General features: G+C 37.6%; 1 protein-coding gene across 3 annotated transcripts; it reads right to left on the bottom strand.

Moving 5' to 3' along the window:
- Window positions 1-286: 286 nt before the first annotated feature.
- On the bottom strand, window positions 287-13,749 carry LOC139690650 (uncharacterized oxidoreductase YjmC-like). Of its 3 annotated transcripts, none has more exons than XM_071588139.1 (11): window positions 13,608-13,749; window positions 13,399-13,547; window positions 13,000-13,169; window positions 12,700-12,888; window positions 12,088-12,149; window positions 11,043-11,096; window positions 8,974-9,069; window positions 6,186-6,381; window positions 5,207-5,361; window positions 4,101-4,211; window positions 287-643 (listed from the first exon to the last, which is right to left on the bottom strand). In XM_071588139.1, exons 3-11 carry the CDS (start codon window positions 13,160-13,162, stop codon window positions 581-583), a joined length of 1,089 nt encoding a protein of 362 aa, XP_071444240.1. In that variant the 5' UTR covers window positions 13,163-13,169; window positions 13,399-13,547; window positions 13,608-13,749; the 3' UTR covers window positions 287-580. The 3 variants fall into 3 exon arrangements, with proteins under 3 accessions (XP_071444240.1, XP_071444241.1, XP_071444242.1); XM_071588140.1 differs by having other exon boundaries at window positions 13,000-13,165; XM_071588141.1 differs by lacking the exons at window positions 13,399-13,547; window positions 13,608-13,749 and adding an exon at window positions 13,320-13,398 and having other exon boundaries at window positions 13,000-13,165.
- Window positions 13,750-25,141: the final 11,392 nt, after the last annotated feature.

The raw sequence follows: 25,141 nt of genomic DNA, 5'->3' as shown, positions 1-25,141 counted from the left end.
GATAGCCTGATCCAATGAAAATGACCTCCAAAAGACACCAAAGAACGGTCCACCAGAGTATTATATCCTGCCATCCATGAGAAACAAACGCAGGACATTGGTATGGGCATTAGCCAAAAACGCACCTCTAAATTATCCGAGGAGACAGTGGTAGGAACTGTCGTAAATTATAGGGTATGTAAAAAAGGGTTGGATATAAATAAATCTCAAGTGCGCTGGAAAAATTTTATTCTTATACATAAGTTACCCACAGATGTAAAATATTCGAACAAGGAAGACACCCACTTGATATGTACAAACAAATGCGGTATGAAATAACATATTTCCTCAATGGGTAATATTTTTTACAAAAAGAACGTAACAATGCTTTATAAATACCTGCTCCACCTCCAAAAATAGTTTTATGCGGTAATGAATCATGATGTCCTCATCTCAAAAGAAAACTGAAAACACATAAATTTCCAAAATGTGAAGTGGTAGAGAGGAATTTACCACGCCATTCTAGCAAAAAAATAATCCCAAGGATACAGACTATGTAGTTCAGTTACTGCTTAGTTTTTCTCTGCGTCGTTAGGATCTTTCAGCAAGTACCCACAACCGTGGATCGCAATGGGCATATATTCAGTTCCTCAGCTAATTTGGACTGTTGAAAAAAAAAAGTTTTGTCTTGGTGATAATATTTTTAACCATACTTATAAAGATAACAAATATTTTTTCACACATCGAGAAAAGAATAAATTCGTGAATTATCAAATTATCCACCAAACTGTCCAAGAGGAGTATGGAAAACACTGGACAAAACTGAGTGAAAATGGAATCTTTAACCATGAAAATTTAAAGGAAAAAAGATAATAGAAGAAGTAGTCTGAATAGCTGCGCAAAATATTTTTAGTATTAGTGTTACGTGGGAATAGGCCTTGTTATCTTGTCCCATCTCTTTTCATTCTAATTTCAACAATCAATAAGATATGGGATTAGAATTTCCCCATGGTTTCGAAGAAAAAGCCGTATGATTTCCATTAGCAACTTTGTATCCGAAATGAGAAAATAGTGACTTTGTGATTCCACAGAAAATTTATTACGATACGATCCGGGTTTCGACGTTCAACGTCATCCGGCCTGAAGATGACGTTGAACATCGAAACCCGGATCGTATCGTAATTAATTTTCTGTGGAATAACAAATTTACTATTTTTTCACTTCCAATATGAATCGATTCCATAAAGTTACGCCGGAAACCATCAATTATAACTTTGTATCTATTTCTACACGCTTTGTTCTTTAACTCAAGTTTCGACGTTACAACGTTATAATTAAATGATGGTAAATTGGCACCCTATTTTAACGTCGTAACGTAGAAATTTCTTGCGTTAAAAAAAGCGTGTGGATATGGATACAAAGTTATTTAATCCTAGTATTAATTATTTCCACAAAGTAACGGCTGCACTCACTCGATTTAGTATTATCTGTATTTGTGCAATATTTTAAGTAATGCATGCAATATTGTTGCATCTAGTGACTCAATAATAGAATTTTCCGAAATCCTGACAGTTTCATTCGTGCTTATGACGACTTGGGTGACCTTATTTTGTATAATTTAAAAAACTAATAAGCTAAATATATTCGAGATGAAGTCTAACTAATACGAGAGTTACCTCCCTCTACCTTGAACATTCGAATGTTTTCAAGCCATTGATTTCATCAAACTAAGCTCAATTTAGCACAGCTTCAAAATAATACCGAACGTGTTCCCCTCATGAGTAAGTCCTGGCTATTTTGCTTGTCCGCCTATAGCTTCGCTGAAAGTACGAATAACCCAGAAGTGATGCAATACCCCTTCACAAAAGAATTATATTTTAAGACTTAGGAAGGTACCACAGGTTTAACATCAAGTAATGATAATTATGAATTCACTTTAATTGGCCTAACATTCTGGTTTATTAATGGTCTCTAAAATGGCCTTACCACTAATAATTAATGTGATGTAAATATTTATAGTAGTTAATCATGCTAGTATTTTTATTTTATAATTGCTCATTTACATCAGTCAGAGTTGACTAGGAGAACTATTACAAATAATAATTGAAAATTTATAACACTGAAGGTATGTAATTAAAGCTTTTTTGAATTAAGCGGCAGTTAGAATAGGGTATGATGACTTTAATAGTATATTCTGGGCAAATAATCCACTCTGGTCAAAATATTTAAAGCACAAAGTACTCGCATTTATAGAATATCTTACGTCTCCTATATAATCTGCCTATCTATCGGTCTACATCGTACCCTGCAAGTTATCTCTAGGGTGTGTGGCAGGGAGTGATTACACACCAGGCATGCAATAAGAAACATAATTATTTTATTTTAGTTGCAATGTATTCATGCAAACAAAAACAAATGATGTGGTTCATGATAACTAAATGTGCATACACTACGGTAAACAAGTGAGATACACTTCTCAAAACTTTCGAGAAGAGCTTTTAGCAACAATACCTACGGGTAAATTATACTCGTACAATGAAAACATACTACGCTACTTCGAAGGTAAAAAGGGAATTACTTTTCGAGGTCGGATAGTTATTCTGATCCCTTATCGTTCGAGGGGAAATGTTATCTTAAATTTATCTGCTCTAGAAAGGAAAGTAAAACCCAAAGCCGTACACTTAAGGGCACTTATAGGTGGAATATAGAAGGGGGTGGGAAAGTTATTGTTTGGCGGGAAGCCAGAGGCCCGTGACCCGTCACTCAAACAAATGAAAATTAAAATAAATAGTTCAAACAATTACTCCCTTGATCAGGTATTTGCACACCAAATTGACCTTCACAAGTCGCAACCACACACACACGCAGGGTTTACGGGGCGGGAAGCCCGACGCCAGTGACCCGTCACTCAAACAAATGTAAAATAAAATAAATAGTTCAAACAATTACTCCCTTGATCAGGTATTTGCACAACAAATTGACCTTCACAAGTCGCAACCACACACCCACACAGGGTTTACGGGGCGGGAAGCCCGACGCCAGTGACCCGTCACTCAAACAAATGAAAAAATAAAATAAATAGTTCAAACAATTACTCCCTTGATCAGGTATTTGCACCACAAATTGACCTTCACAAGTCGCAACCACACACACACGCAGGGTTTACGGGGCGGGAAGCCCGACGCCAGTGACCCGTCACTCAAACAAATGAAAAAATAAAATAAAAATTATATAACACTTACTCCCTCGCTCAGGTATTTGCAAACAAATTGACCTTCGCAAGTCACAAACACACACACACACAGGGTTTACGGGGTTGGAAACCCGGCGCCAGTGACCCGTCACTCAAACTCGGACGACACAAAAGTACAGTGCTGGAGGGGAAAGTGCCGAAAAACCTGACACCAGGTGTTTCGCCTGCTAAGCAGGCCTGGCAAACAATAACTTTCCCACCCCCTTCTATATTCCACCTATAAGTGCCCTTAAGTGTACGGCTTTGGGTTTTACTTTCTTTCCACGCACTCGGCCGTAGTACGTTCTTTATCTATTTATTATCTGCTCTACACTTAATCTCTCTAATTTTATTGACATCATCTCGCCTACCTTAGTGCGATGGGATTCATAATACATTTCCAACATCATCGCTAAAGATCCCTCGTTTCAATTTATGTCATCTGTAAGTTAACACTCGCTCCGTAAGTTATTCCCAACGCAGTTCCACAAATAATCTTGACACGCTTCTCAGCTTACCATTATAACGTTTTGCAAATCTAGATTATGCTGCACGCGAACTAATTCGACAATCAATCCAACTTCATGAAGATCCCATATACTAGGAGTATATTCTAAATTAGGCATAAATAGCGAAATATAGCATTGCTCCTAAACCTTGAAGTCATATTTCCCGAGTAATCTTGTAATAAATTCTAATTTGTTTAATTATTACAAAAATAGTCAATAACAAATTAGGAATTATGTAATCTATAAGAAATTAATTTTTTGACATTGAAGAGAGCTGAGCTCGTGTTCTCCAGCAAGAATCATAAACCGGCATCAATATATTAGTTTAAATCAAAGAACTTAGCATTATTTTAGAGTTAAAGAATGATACGAGTACATACCATTGCATCAATCAGGCCTTGGTGATATAGAATTCCTCCTCTATAGCTCACCTCCTTCATATGAATCTTTTCTGGATCTCCAGCAACCAAAACAGGTTTATTAGGATCAACCTATAAATTAGAGAAAAGAAAGCCTTTATACATTTCCACTTTCAGTTTTCTACATTATTGCATCATGCTTTCACATTAAATGCATTGCACAAATGGAACGCATCGTTGTTATATTATAACCACCTTCGGAAAAAAATTCATCCAACTTAGTTTTATGGTCATTGATTTAAAGGAGGGATCGATTTGATTCAATCCTGAAGCTACTGGTAAAAAAGAATATCCCTTGGAAAATTACATTTGTTACTGATCAATTCTCAGGGCCAGCTCCTCGGAGGGGCTTAAAGTTATTGTTTAAACCAAAGCTGACTATTTACTGCAAGAAAAATTACGATATACACAATAAATATCATTTAGTCCTAATTTTTCCTTTCAGCACAACTGAATACTCTAAAGAATGCAATAAATGATAAACCTTTAGCTGAATTGATCTAAATGGTAACCCGAAAGCCACAGCTAAGGGTTTTGGCAGGGGGTGATTACCCACCAGACTACGTATGTAGGTAACTATGAATCATATCCTATAATTTATTAGTGTGGTCAGATGTTGAATACATGACGTGACTTTTAGTATTTTAATGGAGGAGACTAAATATTATTCAAAATAAAGCTGTAACATGAAAATAAAATGTCTATATTCGTACCCAATGCCTTCAGGTTAGCAGGCGAGCTCGTTAACCACAAGACTAACCGAGTCCTAGGTTTAAAAACTCAAATTTAAGTGTGTCTTCATTATTGCTGCTAATGACAAGAAATAATGGTAAGCAAGGAAATCTTACTGCATCAACGGAAGCAAGACACGAATATTTCTGTCTTACCGAAAACCATTTCAAGAGTCATTCATTGCAACGAGCGGGAGAAAAAATAATAAATAACACAAGATATTTATTTTTAATCAATTATGGTATAACCTAAATTTGTTGAGATAAAAGGGTGAGCTGCATGACATTATGTTACGATTTATTTCAAAGAAATAAAGGAAATAGAAATTTCCTTACTGGTTCTAATGCTCTAATGACGTCCAGGAAGTTCGACAGTCTCTCTTCAAAGCATGGCGCAAATGCTGAGGGGTCCAAGGCTATGAAACACTGACCAAGGTTAGCTTTCTCTGAAGCATTCTTCCAGTTTCGTATGAAAGGTCCATAGTTGGCACCTGCAAATAAATGGGAACATTAATGATAATATTTATTGGTTGCTAAGTTTATAAAATACAATGGATCTCGTCAAGACAATAAATACTAAACAAAAAACACCAGTATACAATAGATACGTACATCAAAAGACATGATCAGAAACAGTATCAGAGAAATGTTCATCTACCGAATGTGCAATAGAATATTAATAAAAGCTTTATACACCGTCGTATGGACTAAGTGTTTTTGTTCATTAATTGATGACGAATAAATGGTGAATGCAATTGGCATTTGCAGTAAAATAGGCTCTTTGGTAAGACGTCGAAAACTTGATAAACCAAAGTTTTCCAAAATTTAGTAATTTTTTATTCCTTGTCGTAACGACAAACAAAATTTCCTCTATTCTTGATTTTGTAGACTTAAAGTGTTTGTGCTTCATTATGAAAATATTATTTGCATTGATGCTCTATGGCCTAAATAGATGACCTGACTTTGATGCAAAATGCGCTACACATGGTGCTTATTGGATAAACAACTATTAGGAAAAGAGAACATTAACAAAGTGAAAACATAACTGTAACATATGACAAATATTTACATAATTTTACGTCGAAAATCACACTAATTAATACGTTCGTATTTACGATAAGGCGTCATGAATGTCTTCCAATTTCAATGTTGAGATTGCCCGTTTTCGTGATTCAATTGAAGTAGGCTCCCAATAACACGCGGCGGGAATTACGGCAGCGGTTTATTTTTATCTCAATTTCGGGACAGAGTGAATCTTGTAGCGGAGTTACACGAATTAACAGCAGCATGTCTTTAAATAATCATATGGACTTACCGGAAAGTATTCCGCTGAAAATGTCTACCATCAAAGCGATTCCAGTGCCCTTATACCCACTCGTTTCTTCGGCTCCTCCAAGTGGCATCAGACAGTTTGCTAACAGTGCTTTGTCGGGATTGGTGGTCATATTGCCGTCTATATCTTGGGCCCATCCCAAAGGAATGTCTTCATTCCTACTCCGCTTCAATTCTATCTGTGGACAAATTGATCATTTATTCTGTCAATGGTTTGACATGTATTTTTAACAAAATTATTCTTTCAAAGATCACATGTTTGAACTACTCAATTTAATTCCGTTGGTCATTATCATATTGTCTGGACTTTATGTGATGCAAGAGCGGACACTGAACCGTTTACCTAAGTAAGATACTATTTATTTCTGGCAGTGGTAGTATGTGTCAGACATCACACCAGTATGTGCAACACCACTTTGGAAATGTCTCTTCACAGAGATGGGAAGAATAGGTTTACATTTTTGCAAAGAGAGCAGACAATGTAACAGGGACAATAAACATTATATTTAGCGATGATGTTGAAAATGTATTATGAGTCCCATTGCACTCCGGTAGGAGAGGTCATGCCAATAAAATTAGAGAGATTGATAGTAGAACAGATAGATTTTACTTGTAATTTTTCCCTCGGACGATAAGGGACAAGATAAACATTATCTGACCGCGCTAGGGCCGTAAATTTTTAAAGTATTTTTATTTTTTCATTTCTAGTGGCCAAATGTATTATCTTTAACTCGTCTAGCTTTAGTTATTGTCCTTTCTGTTACCTACAGCTCCTATCGTTTACGTTGAGACGTATATCTTACTCAGATACGCTGGAGTATATAACTGTAGATATCATGATCTTCCTAGTTAGAATTATTTTATGGAGAATTATTTTAACTAAAAATTATGAAAAACTCAATTTTTGATGCTGCATGCCTGGTGTGCAATCATTACCTGTCAGAAACCCTAGCGGTGGCTTGCAGGGTACCGCGTAGGATAGAATAGATTCTTAACCATACAAACAATGTTCAAACAACAAATGAAATAGTTAACGCCGAAAATATTTTTTTCGCGGAAATGGAGCAGAAGAAACGAACAAGGTAGCTGCTGACCGAATTCGGAGTCAAGTAATGTCCTACACAGGGGACCTCTAGGAATGCATCATAAGAGTACTCAATGTCTCTAATGATGGTTCTATTTATGCACACTAAAATGGAATAATATGTGCGCAAACGCGGACGATAGAGTAACATTAATTCTCTGCCACATTTCGTGTCTTAACTCAAATTGAAAATATCAATTAAAATGGGAATAACCTTGACTTCGCTTCATATTCACCAATTAAAAAACCATCAAGCATCTTCTCAACGCTCATAATCAAAGAATACACCGCTCTTCAAGGAAGAGAAGGCTTTTTTCCATGACGGCAAGTGGCACCGTAGCCCTATTTCAAAAGGAAACAAAACATTTATGACTTCTGAGTGCATGCCCATGTTAGAAAATTTCCATTGATGGTTGGTACGTAATAGGATAAATTTCTTTCTGCATTCTAAGGTGCAATTCTTTGTTAGATGATAGTATATGTATGAGGGCGATTCGAAAAGTAAGGTCTCCTATTTTTTTAATGAAAAATCAAATTTATTCTCAACTTTGCGTACATCGTTGAATAGGTTGAGCATATAGCTATTTTTCAACATGGTCACCTTGAAAATCAATCACTTTTTGCATCCTTGTAAGCAGCTTTTTAAAACCGGCGTTGTATCTTTCTCCCGCCGCGTCGCGAAGCTAACTGACGACTGCTTCTCCCATATAAATTCATCGCCATTTAGTGGAAGTATACGGTGAGAAGTGTATGGACATCAAAAACAGGCGGAAGTGGTGCAGGGAGTTTTTTGATGGCCGGGAAAACGTCCACGATGAGCAGCGGTCGGGGCGCCCGAGTTTGCCGGGATCAACGGTGGCTCCCTTTGACGAGATGGAGCACAATAACCGGAAAATTACTTTTCATGAGATAAAGGAAGGCCTTAATGACGAGGGTGGCTACTTCTCCGTGCAGAATATTGTTTCGGAGGTCCTTGGTTACAGCAAGGTGTCTCACCAAAGGTTTGCATCATGACAATATCGACTTGTGTCACATCAAACGACCACCCTACTCAATGAATTCGGCTGGAATATCATCGATCGCCCTCCTTACAGCCCGGACGTTGCCCCAAGCGACCATCACTTGTTTCCCGGTCTCAAGAAACACCTTGGGGGACAGAAATTCAAGTCAGACGAGGAAGTGCAAGAAGCAGTCGTCAGTTGGCTTCGTGACGCGGCGGGAGAAAGGTACGACGCCGGTATTAAAAAGCTGCTTACAAGGATGCAAAAAATGATTGATCATCAAGGCAACTATGTAGAAAAATAGCTAAATGCTCAGCCTTTCCTACGATGCTCACAAAGTTGAGAATAAATTTGATTTTTCATGAAAAAAATAGGAGACCTTAGTTTTCGAATCGCCCTCGTATTTGCATGCGTGTAGAATGAATGGATTTTTGCATGAATTTATACGCCACTGCGGGAATAGTTTTGCATGCATGAGTTGATTTTGCACGTGATGTTGTTCCTTTCTACGGGTGGCGACCTAACACCCCCCCCACCCGCCACAAGCCCTTGCGGGGTATTATGTTGATTTAGATGTACCGCCTAAACCACCGCAGTCCTGATCTATCGTAACACCTGAGCCACTAGCACAGTTAAGTATTGAATTAACATGATGAAGATAAACTTCGAGTGTTCTTTAGACTTACCTTTCCCAAGGCCGCTGTACTTGTGGCCATATCCAATACAAAGCTATCATTCTTCGCCGGTGCTGCTACACTAATTGGATTGGTTCCAACCGCCGCCTGACAATGGGAAAATGACGTGCGTGAATTTAGACATTCCTCCACGGGAGTAATACAAAACACATACGGCAAATCAATAAGTAAATTTCTAAGAAACTACAGGAAATACCGCAACAGTAACTTGAAACGTAGTCATCCGTTGAATGCGAATTACAATGCAACAATTTCGTATCGTGTAAAAATCATTTCGGATTGTAAGAAGACGGTAGCTCAACAGGCTAAAGCACTCGGCCGAACATCGAGGGGTCCGGGTTCGAATCCCGTTCTAAGTGAATGATTTTTACTCTTCGAAATTATTGCATATACATTTATGATAAACTCGATTCCCAGTCCAGGGATTTGATAATGAACCTAGGGTGAATTAAAATTTCGGATTTGCCAAATATAATACTACACCACATGTATATGATTTAATACGCAAACACTAATTACGTATTTCGACGATGAGGCATACTTGGGTCGAAAACCAACCGAAACCTGGCAATAATTTTTAATACCCTCGAGATCAACAAAGCATTTAGAAGTATGAAGCTCGTCGTAAATGCAATATACTACCTTGATCAAAAGGTTCCCGGAATAACCACCGTGTGGCGCTCCCATCGTTCCGATTTGAGTTCTGTTTTTTTTGTTAAAGTGGTACATCTGTTGTTGATATTCCCTTTAAATCTTAGTGTCATAACTTGACATTTGCAAAAGTTACGTAGCCAAGAGTACATCTATCTCTGTGTGTGTTGGCGATTTTTTACAATTTCAGAAATGGATTTAAATTTGCAACAACGAACTTGTATTAAATTTTGCGTAAAAAACGGATTTAGTGGCGCACGGACGTTGGAAATGTTGGAAAAGTGTTTCGGCAACGATTCTCTAAAAAAAACGGTCGTTTACCAGTGGCACGAGCGGTTCAGAAGTGGTCGTGAGTCAATCGAAGATGATGAACGCAGTGGCAGACCATCGACATCGAAAGTCGGTGAAAAAATTGATAAAGTAAAAGAAATGTTGGTCAATAACCGCAAATTAACCATCAGAGAAATAGCGGAGGACTTGAACATTGCCTATGGATCCGCCCAAGACATTGTGGTTAATGATTTGGGTTTCCGTCGTGTAGCAGCAAAGTTGGTGCCAAAAGACCTCAATTTCATGCAAAAAAGAGACCGTGTTGACGTCGCAAAAGACATGATTTGCGAGGCTGAATCCGATCCCACATTCATCAAAAGGATCATTACTGGAGACGAGACGTGGGTTTATGAGTACGACACGCAATCCAGACAGGCAAGTGAATGGCGTTCACCAAATGAGCCGAGACCAAAAAAACCACGTCGTTTTCAGTCAAAAAAGAAGGCAATGCTGACGGTTTTCATGGATTACAACGGTGTAGTGCATCATGAATTTTTGCCAGAAGGCCAGACAGTAAACAAAGAGTATTATTTGGGCGTTATGAGACGTTTGCGTGAAGCAATTCGCCGAAAGAGACCAGAAATGTGGGCAGAAAACTCGTGGATTTTGCACCATGATAACGCACCGTCGCACAGTGCTATCATTATTCGTAATTTTTTGACGAAAAATGCAACAAATACCATCCAACAGCCACCGAATTCACCTGATTTGGCTCCCTGTGACTTCTTTCTGTTCAATCGAGTTAAAAAACCATTACGGGGAACGCGTTTTAGCAGCCGAGAGGAAGTAATGGAAAAATCGCAGGAAGCACTGATGGACATACCGAAAACCGAATATAAAAAATGTTTCGAGGATTGGATCAAGCGCTGGCATAAGTGTGTTGCAGTCGATGGGGATTACTTTGAAGGGGACAATATAGATTTAGATGAATAAACTTGTATTTTTAATTTTCTGAATAAATTCCGGGAAATTTTTGATCAAGGTAGTATATTACTTACGAAATAATGAAATGGCAAGTAAATTATTTGAATGTAGAGTATTTGAAATTGACGTGAAAAATGACTTTGTACAGAACTTACTTTTTTGCTTCTAAGAGGAGCTGTCACTGGTGATGTATTGCTGCATGTTATTCCCTGATAAATATAAGAGGAAATATGAAAAAGATCAATTTTGATAATTTTATATTTACATTTGATGTTTACTATTGTTTCAGTTAAAACCACCATGCATTTCCGAATTAGATTTCATATTTATCGTGATACCGAGTGCAAAAACTTAAATTATATTATTCGCAAATTGTTGATTCTATAATAAAAACAAGGAAGTACAGAGATGTTAAGGGCATAAACGGTGGAATGTCACAGATATCGCACAATATATTAGATCAAGGGGACCGGGGTTGACCAGTGGTAGCGTGTTCGAATCTCATACCGAGGGTCGCAGGTTCGAGATCAAGAGGACCGATGTGGACCAGTGGTGACAGCCACACCCTGAGGCACGATGGATTCGCGAAGAATAAAATAGAAGGAAAAATAGAGGGAAGCCACGAGATAAATACATGGGACTGATAAAGAAGAAAGTATATTGAAAAAAATACCAGGATGTAAGCCAATTAGGATCAGATAGGGTAGAATGGAGGGCTGCAGTCAACCAATCTTAGGCTTGAACGACCAATGATGATTGATACTAGAACAAAATCATACAAACTAATTCCCCATTGTAAATTCCTTAACCACTCTAAAGTCGCAAATTAAAGTAATGACAGCCTAGCATTAAAAAAATAATGCACAAGTATTAGCCGGGTTTTACCTGAAGGTTTATTTTTAGAAACATTTGAACTCTGTACTTAGTAAAGACACTATATTTAAAAAGTTAGTTTTTGTAGACTTTCATATTCAATGGAGGAAAAATACATAATATTTCGCATACACAGAACTATTTTCCGACGCATATCTAGAACATTATATCATTCTCAAAGTGAGAAGATGATTTAAAATTTTGACTTACATCATATGTACATCAAAATTATTATCTAAATATTCAGCATTTTCACGAGTTCTTGTCAACTTGAGTTTAATTCACGTTGTAAGTTAAATACTAGGCGTTGCATTTGAGGGGACTCACCACAAATCCTTGATTTGCAGCGCGCATAGAATACCACCCAGCTATCCCGTAATGATTGGTTCCTGAAAGTGAAATGATATATTCATCAATTGTTATAATTACATTCGCTGTAGTTGACATACTTAGGTATTTGTCAAGAGTGTCTTATGATGACAGACGAGATATTAAGAAGGTGGTTAAAAATTAAAATTAGAATGGAGAAAATATGAGAGCAAATATAATCTTCTATGGCATAGGCACGGAAGGCAGCTCAAATGTGAAATGAGTCACTCAAAGTCTCGAGGTTTGTCTTTTGGAAGTAGTACTCAATCCTAATTTTATGCCTTCCTATACAGTTACAATTAATCACACACGATTTCTCTCCTTGGGAGGTGCCATGTGAAATATACTTCCTTTAGAATGCGAAACGCACAAGGCGACAAGGGTAGACAGAGCTCCATTTAAAGCAATGGAAAAATGGCGCTATAGGAGAATGATGAAAGTCAAATGAGCTGATCTAATGACTAACGATTATTCCAAGGTGATTGAAGGAAGTAAAGAAAATGGAATTAACTCATAGAACATACATATCGAGACAAAATAGCTTGCTGGAAGCGATTTGAAATGTCTTACCTCGAGCTGATATCCACCCCACACCCGTCTCTTTAGCCTTTTCCATTGCGAGGTCCATGCAAAAATTTCCAACTACAGGCCCAAGTCCATTTTTTCCATCTACTAGGGCTACGGCACTCTTCTCTTTGATTACTTCTGGTGTCGCACATGGATCTGTTGTCCCATTCCTCACGTCCTCCACGTACATGCCTGAAGTGATATATGAATTTCAATTTAACGAGCCCAGGCGATTGTCTAATGTTTCATACCGCACATTCGCCGAAATAAACCATTCCATCCACTAAGTGAATAAAGGAGTACTTAGTCGATTGAGTCCGTGGCTCAAGTGTCCTCGGTAATCCGCAGCCACCAGAAGTTCTGACATGGCGTATGCATGTTCTGCTGGGGTCCCGACAGCGGTCATTACGTCGGTGACGAAGCGGCATATCTCAGGCAGAGGGGCGAATAACTTTTTGGCGGCCATTGTCTTCCTAAGAAACAATATCAGTTAGCAAGATATGAAGTAATAAAAAGGAACAATTGATTTATGTTAAATAATCGGTGGATTCCCACAAATATCTCCCAATTATCGCCATCTATAAGAGTAAGCTAAAGGGGTTACATTTTTGAACGAAATTCACCAAGTTTCTTCAATATTCTTATGAGGTCTCTCGCGGATAATTCATGTTGTATGACTGACTATTGTAGACTGAAATTTACCTGCTACCTTTGGCAGAGGGGCAGCGATTGCCTGGTGGCAGCTAATCACGTATTGAATCTCAGAGCGACAGGCTCATCGCTCGTCACCGGTCGAATCAAACAGAATACACACGGTCGACGACGAAGACAATCTCTGTAAATAACAAATTCTACCAAATTGAAAAGGTAATCGAGTCAAAAGTTTTAGCATACCGACAATGCAAGATTACCTGCAAAGACCTGTCGACGTATCAGTCCTTGGTTCGGTGAAAATACTTTCGGAATTTATCGCATACGATAATATTTAAAGCTCATTCTCTTCTCGTAGAGAAGGTTGAATACATGAGAGATATCTGTCGTCCTACTCGGACTAGCTTTCCACTGAAGAACTCAAGCAGGAATAGCAGCAGCACTGATTCATCCGCTGCTAGTTATCTAAGGGCACTCAAAAGTCACTAGAGATTAGCGTAGAACCCTAAATGAGTGTAGCGTAGGGTCAATTGAATCATTCAATGCTATGGGGCTCCGAGGAACTTTCCCCATCAGTTAACGCTGGTAACCAATGACAGGAAAGATAGCTCGTCCCAAACCCTCTGCATAATTTAAGGCATGGCACTTCTGCGGGTATATATATATATATATATATATATATATATATATATATATATATGAAAACCCGCCATATGGCGAACAAATATTCATTCACATGGAAATAGATATAAGGAAAAGGGATTGGAAAATGGAAAAATACAAGCTTGTGATCTGCTCGATTCCGCCTTCCCCACCTCTCCTTTGTCCGTCTTTTATATATGTTTCTATCCCTTTTTCCTTTTATCTATTTCCATATGAATATATATATATATATATATATATATATATATATATATATATATATATATATAATGCATATATATATATATATGCATACACACAATACACAATATATACACATGCAAATTAGAAAGTTCATTGTATATTCAGTCATTGCATTAACTTTTACTCACTGTTATTTATTGCAATATGTCTTCATTTTGGAAAATTACAGGACATATTAGAAATAGAAAAATATTTGGGTTAGGATTCAGGAAGCTAATAGTTTCTTTGTTTACGCCACGTTGATAGGGCCCAATATTTGTAAATAATGAAACAATAAATTCATTAGCATTCACCCATGCGACGCAGTCTACACGGCTCCATTTGTAAATAAATTCCTGGGATAGCTGGCATGGCAACTTCAGTAATGACATATATTTACCTGTTATAACATTTCCATAAACCAAAGTGAATGGCCGTGAATGAAACTATGACATCAGAACAGCAATGGCAAAATCGGCAAAATGTATTTGTTTCCGTGTCCACGATAAAGTCACCATCATAGATCTTCATTACATCATAGTTATCATCGATAATTCTCACTGTTTTCACTCAACTGTCGCTAGATATTTAAGACAGTATACCTGTAATTAAAGCAAGACGCTACGTAGTTTAGTAAATTAAGTAAAATTGTCATTTAATTCTTCTCGGATTCTCCCATCATTGAAATATTGCTTAAATTGAATAGGAAAGAAATGCTCCGCACACATACTGAAGAAATGGATTCCAAAATTGCGTTTACATATCACAAATCAACACAAATTGCCTTCGAAAATATTGATAATGGGACTGATGGGATGACTGATGTATGAAAAGGTCATCTCACCGATTTTTTATTAAGAAATATGACAAAGGAATCATCAAGGAGTTAATCGGAAAAATACACAAATCACTTGATGATAATCACGCGAAAAATCAATCACACTTGAGCAGGGTATTGACGTGCGGAGTTCATACCTACCACCCACTTAATAGTAAATCAAACTGAAGTGCTTGATTTGGTAAGAGAATCATTGTGATAGGCTTCATCTCACGAGGCTTGTTTAAACAGAGATGGGACTTCAATCTTAAGAGCCCAGCTACGCTGGGGTCATGGAATTGGACCTCATCACGCATGAAATGAATGGATGGGATCAAGTTAATCCTTTAGGAGATAATTCGGATCCCTTTTTGTGATGCGAAGTTTTCAAGGTTTTGAATTTTCAAAGAAATGAAATGAACAACTGATCATCAGTACTTTCGCATAGAGGGTGAAACTTTTCCTGATAATATAACGTATAAACAGAGTTCTATGGAAATAACTCATTGTCTTTCACCGAACGCTGGCCACACCTTCCCGCGCTTCCCTTCCGACTTCTCGCCGCTTCATTTCCTCCTCTGTGTTTCATTTCACTGCTCTCAATATTCATTATTTCACTTCGCATGTATAAACTTCAACCATTTTGGAGCAAAAGATGTAGCAAATGCAAAATATAGTTTCATAATTGAAGGAATGCCGAAGACTGTGGCCGTGAGATTATCGAGCGTGAAAAAATAGAACCCATCCTCAAACCATGACAATGTAAAAAGAGAGAGAGAAATAGATTCGTGCTTCTTCTTCCATGTCAGTCATATCTCTGGTTGCTGAAATGTTGGAGAGGTATCTATTTTTCATTTAGTTTGAGTCATTCATTTTAGGGAAAAAACAGGTGAAACGAAGAAACACTATCAATCAAATATCAACTCAGAAATTCCATGCATCAATCATGATTGTCCCTGGCGCTGAGACCGCACTGGGCACAAACTGATTCTATTTTTGCTGAGACCGCTCTTTCTTTGGGTTGCAGGATGAGTGAGCCACAACCGAGTTGAAAAAAGGTGACCTGAGATTAAAAGAGTTCGTCTGAAATTTTTCAAGCACCTTGAATGCTCCCCATAGTAGGCAAGTGAAAGTTGGTAATTTTCTGCGGTAGTCACAATTCACACAATTTTATATAACTATTTTAAATCACCACGCCGGCTTATTTCACCGTATTCGCCTTCTTCGGAGCTGGATCGCCTTTAGACACGCATTGTTTTGACTGCTCATTTCATTCATGTTACGTCCACAGATATGTATATATATATATATATATATATATATATATATATATATTATATATATATACACATATAATATTGTGACGGAAAAGCACCAAACCAGCCTCCGAATCGACCACACGATTGCGTTCATTCTCTGCTGAGTGTAAACGCGGCACCCATCTTCCGAAATTTTTTCACACCCAATTTTTCTTGCAAAATTGAAAACACTGTACCTTGTGATATGCCTGTGGCCTCAATTATTTAGCGAACCTTAGTTTACCGATCACTGAAAACTATATCATAGCTTTTGCCAATCATTTCGGAAGAAGTCACTCCCACAGGGTGTCCCGAACAATGTTCATCATTTGTGGGCATACGGCCACATTTAAACTCATTTACCACAATGTAAACAATCGCAAACACAGGAGCAGATGTGCCATGAACTTCATTCAACACGGCTTTGATCTCTTTCAGTATAAATCCTTTTCAATAGAAATGCTTAATCAACACACAAAACTCATTTTTGTCCAATTTTCTAAATTAAAAAAATCATTGCTTCCATCTATTATGAAAATGAAACCACGCAATGGATATAGCTGAAGTATTCATTGCTGAAGCAGTATTCTAGTGATAGATGAGGCTTACTAAAAATAATCCTTTATCGATACTATGAGCGCCATCTATTGGATTTTCTAAAGGGTTATTGAACGGCCCAAAGTATTATCCTTCATTCGTACCGTGCACCATACAATGGATTTCCCTTGAACCTAATCAAATAAGAAGGATATCATTCCCAATCTTTCTTGATTCAAACTAACTTATTTGTTCATAGGATAAGTACTTATAGCTATAATGATATTAATGATTATATTTGTATCATGGCTGGGCAAGGAAGTCCATAAGCGAAGGAACCGCTGGGGGGAAGGATAATCACAGAAAAAAGCCGGGGAAGATTTATTGCAAATAACTATTAGAAATTATCAGCACAAAAAACAATTAAGGACGGAAATGATTGGCCAGTAACAGCTTGACGAGCCGCTAAAAGCCTTTGATTGTTGGATTGATAACTTACGATGACGACGAGGGTTGATAACATTTTCACGCCCTAATATAAAAAATCCATGAATTTCCATTAAATATTACTTTGTAGTCTCAATTGGTAAAACAGAGAGGCAATAAAAAAATTTTAACATTAACCTCTCAGCCAATTGGATTTAGAATGAAAGATTTCGACAACTTCAAAGTGTGAAATAGCGTGCAAACAAGGGATATAGAATCAATCGGAAATATTCAAAGAAATTTCACCAACGTGGCGAGGTAGAACGTTTATGTTAAAAACGCATTGAAAAATCACATAAAAGAAACACCCAAATATATGGCACAATTCTGAAATATTTCATTGGTCCCAGTCACTTTCATCGTTAACTCCTCTCACATTGAAACCATCGAATTAGCTCAAAAGTGGGCAGTTTTTTCTTTTGTGGGTGCTCATTAACTGTGTGAGTGTGCATGTATATGTGCTTGTGTATGTACTGTACGATACATGGAGAAACTACAAGAACATGGTAAAGACATTAGACCATATACATCGAAAGATTATATGACGTAGATGAGGAAATTATAGGTTCAGGTATACTTGATGGTAATATAGAAAGAGCTTTAAGGCAATTAAAATCAAATTAGGTCGTGGCGGAAGATGCGTATCATTCCCTCGTAACTACATCATACTTAAGGGGCTAGGGAAAGTTGCGAGAAAGAATTTTGATAGACTAATTCTTAGTATTTATGAGGGAAGAATATGGCCGATAGATTTCGTCTGAACAGTGTTAGTTCCTATTCCAAAAAAGGAAAAGGAAGATGTGAGGACTTGGGAGCAATAAGTTTGATTTCGCACGCAGCTGAAGGGGTGCATAGAATCATCAAAAAGAGAATGGAGATCAGGGAAAATGATTACTCAGGGGATATCGGTTAGTGTTTCGGAAGAGGAGAGGCACGCGTGATGCCATTGCAATAATGAGATCCTTCATCGAGAGGAATATAGCATGCAATCAGAATGTATTTGTCTGTTTCGTAGATATCGAAAAGGTGTTTGATACAGCGAACTGGATAGTGGATAATGGAGGATAATGAATGCATTGCTGGAGATAGGAAGAGATTAGAGGGATAGGAGACTTATCCGCATCCTATACGTTACTTATCTCAGACTGCTCTGGTACAATAGGCGGATGGAGAGTCCGAATGGGCAATGCTATGAAGAGGCGTATGATAGGGGCGTCCATTGTCACCCGTTCTTTTCAACGCATATGTGGAGGACATTATTAAAGAGGCATGGGAAGAATTGAACACAGGAATGGAAGTCAGTGGGGAATTTATAAAATCAGTTAGGCTCGCAAATAATAAAGCTTTAGTTCGTCTGTCAGCCAAGGGGTTGCAAGCTTTTCTGAGTGCATTGGAAAGTCGGTGCGAAGGATGTGGAATTTATGTATAATATGATATGGGATAATTAAAAAAAACAAGGGTTAAGCAGTTTTACAGAAACAGAAAGTCCTAGATAAATAAATATCAAAAAAGGATCTCATAAATTTGAGCAGGTGGGACAGTTTACCTATCTCTAAAGTGTTCTAGACCAAAATTGTCAAAGTAGCAGGGACATAAGAAGAAGGTACAGACACCTATATATGTAGGGCAAAGATGCTTTCTCAAGGAGGAAACTGATGATATGGCCATTGGAGCGGGATGATAGACATAGATTGGAGGCTTTTGAAATGCGTTTTTGGAGAAGGATGGAAAAGGTGAAGTGGAATGAAAAGTAAATAAACGAAGAAGTGCTAAGTCATGGTGGGGGAGAAGAGATGATTTTTTTGGGGAATCCAAAGGAGGCAAGAAATATGGATGCAGAGCATTTTGATTGAAGACTGTGATGGAAGGGAGAATGTTCTACAAACGAGGAAGCGGTAGGAATAGGATCGCAATGTTGGACGGAATGAAGAGAGGATGTATGAGAGAGAAGGGAATTGTTACTGTACCGTTTGGTGGCTTGTATCCATGCAAAAACCTACCTTCACCATTAGATTACCAATAATAATGTATGTGTAAATATATGTAACTACTGAACGTAGGTCCCGGGTTCGATTCCCGGGCAAGTCTCTCTGGGAACCCTCAGCTCTACCCAAACTGTGTGATTTTTCGGGTACCAAACCTTCCTAGGAAACCATAACTGGCACAGGGAAAGGAACTGACCCCCCGACCCTAATGTGTGCATTTCACACGCGTCGGGCCGGGTGAACTATCATCGCCAACCAAACTGACCTTCAGGTTGATTACTGCGTTCATGGTTTGTTTATAAAATGCATATGCACACATTCAAACCGGAAAACCCGCCACATGGCGAAAACATATTCATTCACCTGGATACAGATATAAGGAAAAGGGATAGGAACAAATATGAAAGACGAACACAGGAATATGAAATCTCATATTCCGTGATATTGTTTCACAGATAATTGATAGAGATGCTCTTCCGTTGCCTTCCTCAATAGGGGTTTTAACGTGAAACCATCACTCTAAAGGTCACAAGATTTCAAGACCGTCACAGCTATTGCTACTGCCAGCTGTAGGGGTCATCTGAACGCACAAGCCCTTGCAGCATGTCAAGGTTGTAGACCATGGGGACGGTCCTCTTCGATGGGAAGGGAGAAATTCAAAGGAGGCCAGACAGATGGGTGCAGAGTATTTTGATTGGTGACGGTATGTTGAGAACTGTGATGGAGGTCTAGGCGTTAGGCAAACGAGAAAGGGATTGGAATAGGATAGGTATGTTGGACGGAATGAAGGGAGGAAGGAAGTACATGCAGGATATTGAAGTGGGGCTCATTGCAATGTGATATGCTGGGTTGTGCTTTGTTAGGAGAGGCAAGAGAATTTTCGCTGTACCATTCACAGTTTGTGTCCATTCAATACCTAACTTAAGTAGTGGAATACCAATCATCATGACGATCCCGAGTAATATAAACTTGATAAATGCCATGAGGAGGCTCTCTATAAGCAAAATATAAATACGATAAGCAGAAGCTCGTACTTGTAATTTGAGTTCTAGCTTTGAGAAACGACTCCTCAATCTTTATCTGTAGTTTCTGTGTTAGCCTTACACGCTCCTGCATAAGCTGCCTTCGTTAACGAAACTGGAAGACCTTCAGCCTGGTAAAAGAAAGCAGAGAAAAAATACGATATTGTGAGAACAGCTAATTTCATGTCCGTGACCTATAAGCCATCTCATCTGTAGGAAAATTCGGGATCGTCACCTATATTGGTCAAAAAGACGAGTTCTAATAATCTCTGTGTTTCTCCGTCAAATATCTTAGCGTTGTGTGACTTTCTAAAATCCCTATAAGGTATGCTTTATAATAATTGTGACTTATCAAAATCACAAGTGTGGTAAAATTTATCAGTATCATTATTTTTTATTTCGGAAAAGTGTATGTAGAAAGAACGCAATGTAGTATGAGCATGGTATTTCAGTTGCTAGAGTGATGTTAGCTTTTCATGAAGACCTGTTTCAATTCCAGTTGACACTTCTAGGTATCCTCAACTTCACCCGAAATGTGTGATTTTTCAGTTTCATTACTGTGGGCACGTTTTTGTGATATATTTTAAATAAGTGTATATCCCATCAAAGTGAAAATTTGTTATAATCGGGCTGCTTGTTATTCCACCATCAGTCTGGTTAAGGCATGAGAAAAACGGTTTTTAATCTTATTTTTTATTTATCCAATTGACGGAAAAGTTTCGACTACCAATAAGGAGGTAGGGATGGCTACCATGGGTTGGAAAGCTTGTAATACCATCGGCAACTCAAGCAAGTAAATATCCGTCGCCACGCACGTCTGCTGAGGAGTTACTAGAATGCTTGCTGACTTGCTGCCGAACTCTTCTCCGCTTTTACTGTCCCTACCCCTACTCTTAATCAACTCTTCCTCCTGACCTTGGCCCAGTGCAGAGCAAAGAACACCATATTATATCTGTTACAACACCAGTCGACAGCCATCCTTTTTTTCCTCCATTCCGGGTAAAGTGAGTGATTTTTCAGATGAACTATTAAAGTTTTTCTAATTACTGCCAAGACTGCTCACACTTAAATAACATCTGCGTCGACAGGTACAACAATACGCTCACATTTCAACGCGTGATCTTCCGCTTCGCCCAAACAAAAAGTCTAGCGTGTCTCGAATAACGCCGGGTTTAGCATATCCTAAACCTTGGGATTTTTTTTCTAAACGATTCTACGAATACGAATGATAACTATATGCAGTTTCAGTGAGCATGCCTTCTTTTCAGCTCAGTGAAAGGTACTTTCCTGTAATCTTTCTTTCATTCTTAGGCAAAAATGTTTTTTTCAGAGATGTAATGGAAGAAGGGATAATAACAAAGGAAGACAAGGGTCTATCACGAAAAGATTTTGGCAAATGCAAAGATCTATCCCTTGCGCTGAAATTAAGAGTCTATCTCGCCATGTACTTCCGATGCCAAATCGCGCAATGACGAGTGTAGCTCGTCATCAGATTTTCATAATTTTAGCACTATTTAAGGGAACAATATAATTATTTTGAAAGTATAACAATATTAAAACATCACCAATAAACGTAAAGAACTCATATTTCATGAAATATGATGCATTGGAAGTAATAAAATGATTTTCTACGAGTAGCGATAGGTTCTCGATGTTCTTACGGGAAGAGGGTTCGTTCGTCAACTTTTTAAAATCCTACTTTTTGGCAGCAGATTTGAAATCGCACTTGCTCAGGAACTATTGCCTCGGTCGTCATGAAATAAATTGAGTTATCTTCAGATATTACGAATTCGAAGGATATATGCTATTTTAACACACAAATTTAAAGACAGTTTTTCATCAGTATACTATTGGTAAGATTATTTGTGAAACGAAGTTACAATTTGGAATCTTTGACAAACTGTTACTTTAGCCATCCTTCCGCAGTATTATTTTCTTTCATTTTCGTATTGGGTGTATACCTATAAGTATCAAGTTTCTACCACAGAGTTGCAAGTTTTGACTATCAAGTTTCTACTACAGTTTGTACAGATTTTGCCTTCTCGGAAAAGTGTTCCTATAACACGTTGAGTCATTTCCCAGCATTTTTTGCGGTTCCTACGCAGTTACTTCACGATAACTTTAGTTGGAATGCGATCATTCATGTGGTTAGACGGAGTGTGTTACAGGTGATCGTTTCGGTTTTTGTCCACATGTCCACGTGGTGAAAACTACCCTTCAATGTATAAAAGAATTATAAATTGTGAATTGTGAAAGTGACGATGAGAGCATTGAAAAGAAGAGAAGAAGGAGAGATGGTAGCAAAGAAAGTGTTTCAAAACCACCTTTTGTGATTGATTATAATCGAGGAATGGGAGGAGTGGACAAACAAGACCAGCAGCTGGCATGCTTCCCGTTGATGAGAAAGTTCATGAAAGGATATAAAATAATGTTCTTTCATATGTTTGATATTGCACTGTTTAATGCTTACACATTATAATCGAAAGCAAACAAAAAAAAGAAGAAAAGTATGACTAGTTTTCGTTTGGATGTTGTAGAAGCGTTATTGGCAAAGGTCACTCTGCCAAATTACAATGTTCGTGGACGACATACCTGGTGACATACCTGCCCAATTGCAAGCTAAAAATTGGACTCATTTTCCTGAACATAAACCATCATTAGCAAAGAAATAACATTCAAGAAAAAGATGCCATGTATGCTTCAAAAATAATGTCAGAAGTGAGGCAACTTGGCAGTGTAAGCACTGCCAGGTACCTTTACATTTGCCAGTGTTTTGAGAAGTATCATACTTTCTCTGATTATTAATTATATATATATAATATTATGCATTCCCATCTATTGCATGATAATGTTGTCTTACTTAACATAAATATTTCCCAATTTTTAACTTTATGTATAGATTTTTCAATGACATATATGTAATTTTCTTTTTTGTTAACATTTAATATTATTATTATTACAGTTTTAGTCAATAAGGAAAATGCCTTGATAAAAAAGGCATTTAACTAGATACTTAACAATATCAAATAATAATCACTTTTTATTTCACTATTCTACGTTGATTACCAACTACAAAATATCATTCCATTACCTACCATTCCATTTCAAAAGAACCACAGGAAAAATAAATAGAGGAGAGGAGCACGATACTCAAAAAATAAATTGAAGTGGAAGGGGTGAAGAAATGTTGAGAATGGAAGGAAGCACGATAGCTCAAGAGGCTTCTACAATCGAACTCTAGTAATGGAAACCAAATGCGACACTGATAGCCGAAGTATAGCTTTTCCCAGGCATTTTTCCTAACTCATATTGATAAACTTAACTCCACGAGCGTAATCCCTCGCAGAAAAGTTTTTCTTTCAAATTAACTCACGGTATCTGCAATTAATATCTCTCTATTATTAAGCCATGACGAGTGAAATTCAAATGTTCCTTAGTGACTTTCTCTGACGTCTCCAAAATCCTTAAGGGGTGACAACAGTAGTGTAGTAAATACTTGAAAATACTTTGTCCCAAGATCAAATCAAAGTTATATGTGTTATTATATATGTGTGTGTGCGTGCCTATATATATATTTATTTATTTATACACACACACATATTATTTGTATAGTCAAGTGTTGGCTCGGTGCGTGAGCACATAATATGAAAAGGAAGTATGACTTAACTTCCTATTTCAACTGGCAAGAGCGTTTTAATTTCGAAACTTATGTAGGCAGGTGAAAATGTCGGGGAGCATCACACTTCCTCACTACGTATATATTTAGAAGCTCACAAAATTTCCCACGTTTATCACAGGCTCTTTGAGTGGCAAGTAGACACAGGGAATCCCTTAAAGCACATCATATTCCTGCACCATAAACCATAAGTGGTTATGCTATATATAAATTTTTATGAATATCATACATTTTCTCCCATAAATATGTTTATCGAACAAATAATATTTTAAATGACACGCAGCGATACGAGTTCAACTTAAGTGACCGACTCCACTATTTTTTTCACAGAGTTAGAAATCTGTCTCCAAAAAGTCCTGAAAATTTCAAGAAGTGTAATTTCATTGAATATTGAGTCCCAGCTTATTTTATTCACCCTTCCCAAAACTCACAACGTATAATCCTTCAATTTATGCTCGTTCTCTTGTCTCACCAATACCCTCCTTTACTTTGGGAAATGAAATCGCTGATTTTTATTTCTCGATATCGGCTTTCTCCCCGCCCCTCTCGAGCATGCTCTTAATTTGTAAACCTTTCACATCCTAGCATGGGTGGAAAATATAACATTTATATCAAACTACAGACCGAGGATAATCTAAAACATCTTCATATGTACACAACCCTTAGAAAAGAGATGTTTCGTTGATGATAAATTCTATATCGAATACCTTGTGAGAATGATCTTATGCATAAACAGGTGTTCAATTGGACTTACGATTTCTGAAACATAATTTCCTGACTACTTTACTTGTAATCAATATTCCAAATTATGTAGGTATATGTTTTCCCATTGAAGACAATCAAGAAATAACAGCTAAATTTACAGGAATAGGTTGGCGGATAAAGACTTCAGAGCTGTGTTCAACCAATCTTAGGACTGACTGGATGCAATAACGATTATGTTACTGTAATTCAACGTTTGCCTAGAATAGAATTAAGGAAATTAAAAACGATCTTAATCTTTCGGTTTGCGCGCATCAGTCCCGTATCTCAAAGATTCGCAAGCTCAAAATATTTTCCTACTCTTAATTTCCGATCAGATGCTATCC

The sequence above is a fragment of the Hetaerina americana genome, unplaced genomic scaffold (assembly GCF_022747635.1).
Source record: "Hetaerina americana unplaced genomic scaffold, ioHetAmer1.1.p SCAF_3, whole genome shotgun sequence".
Taxonomy (NCBI): Eukaryota; Metazoa; Arthropoda; class Insecta; order Odonata; family Calopterygidae; genus Hetaerina; species Hetaerina americana.
The sequence above is the reverse complement of the archived record's forward strand: the minus strand, read 5'-3'. Positions and strand labels throughout refer to the sequence as shown.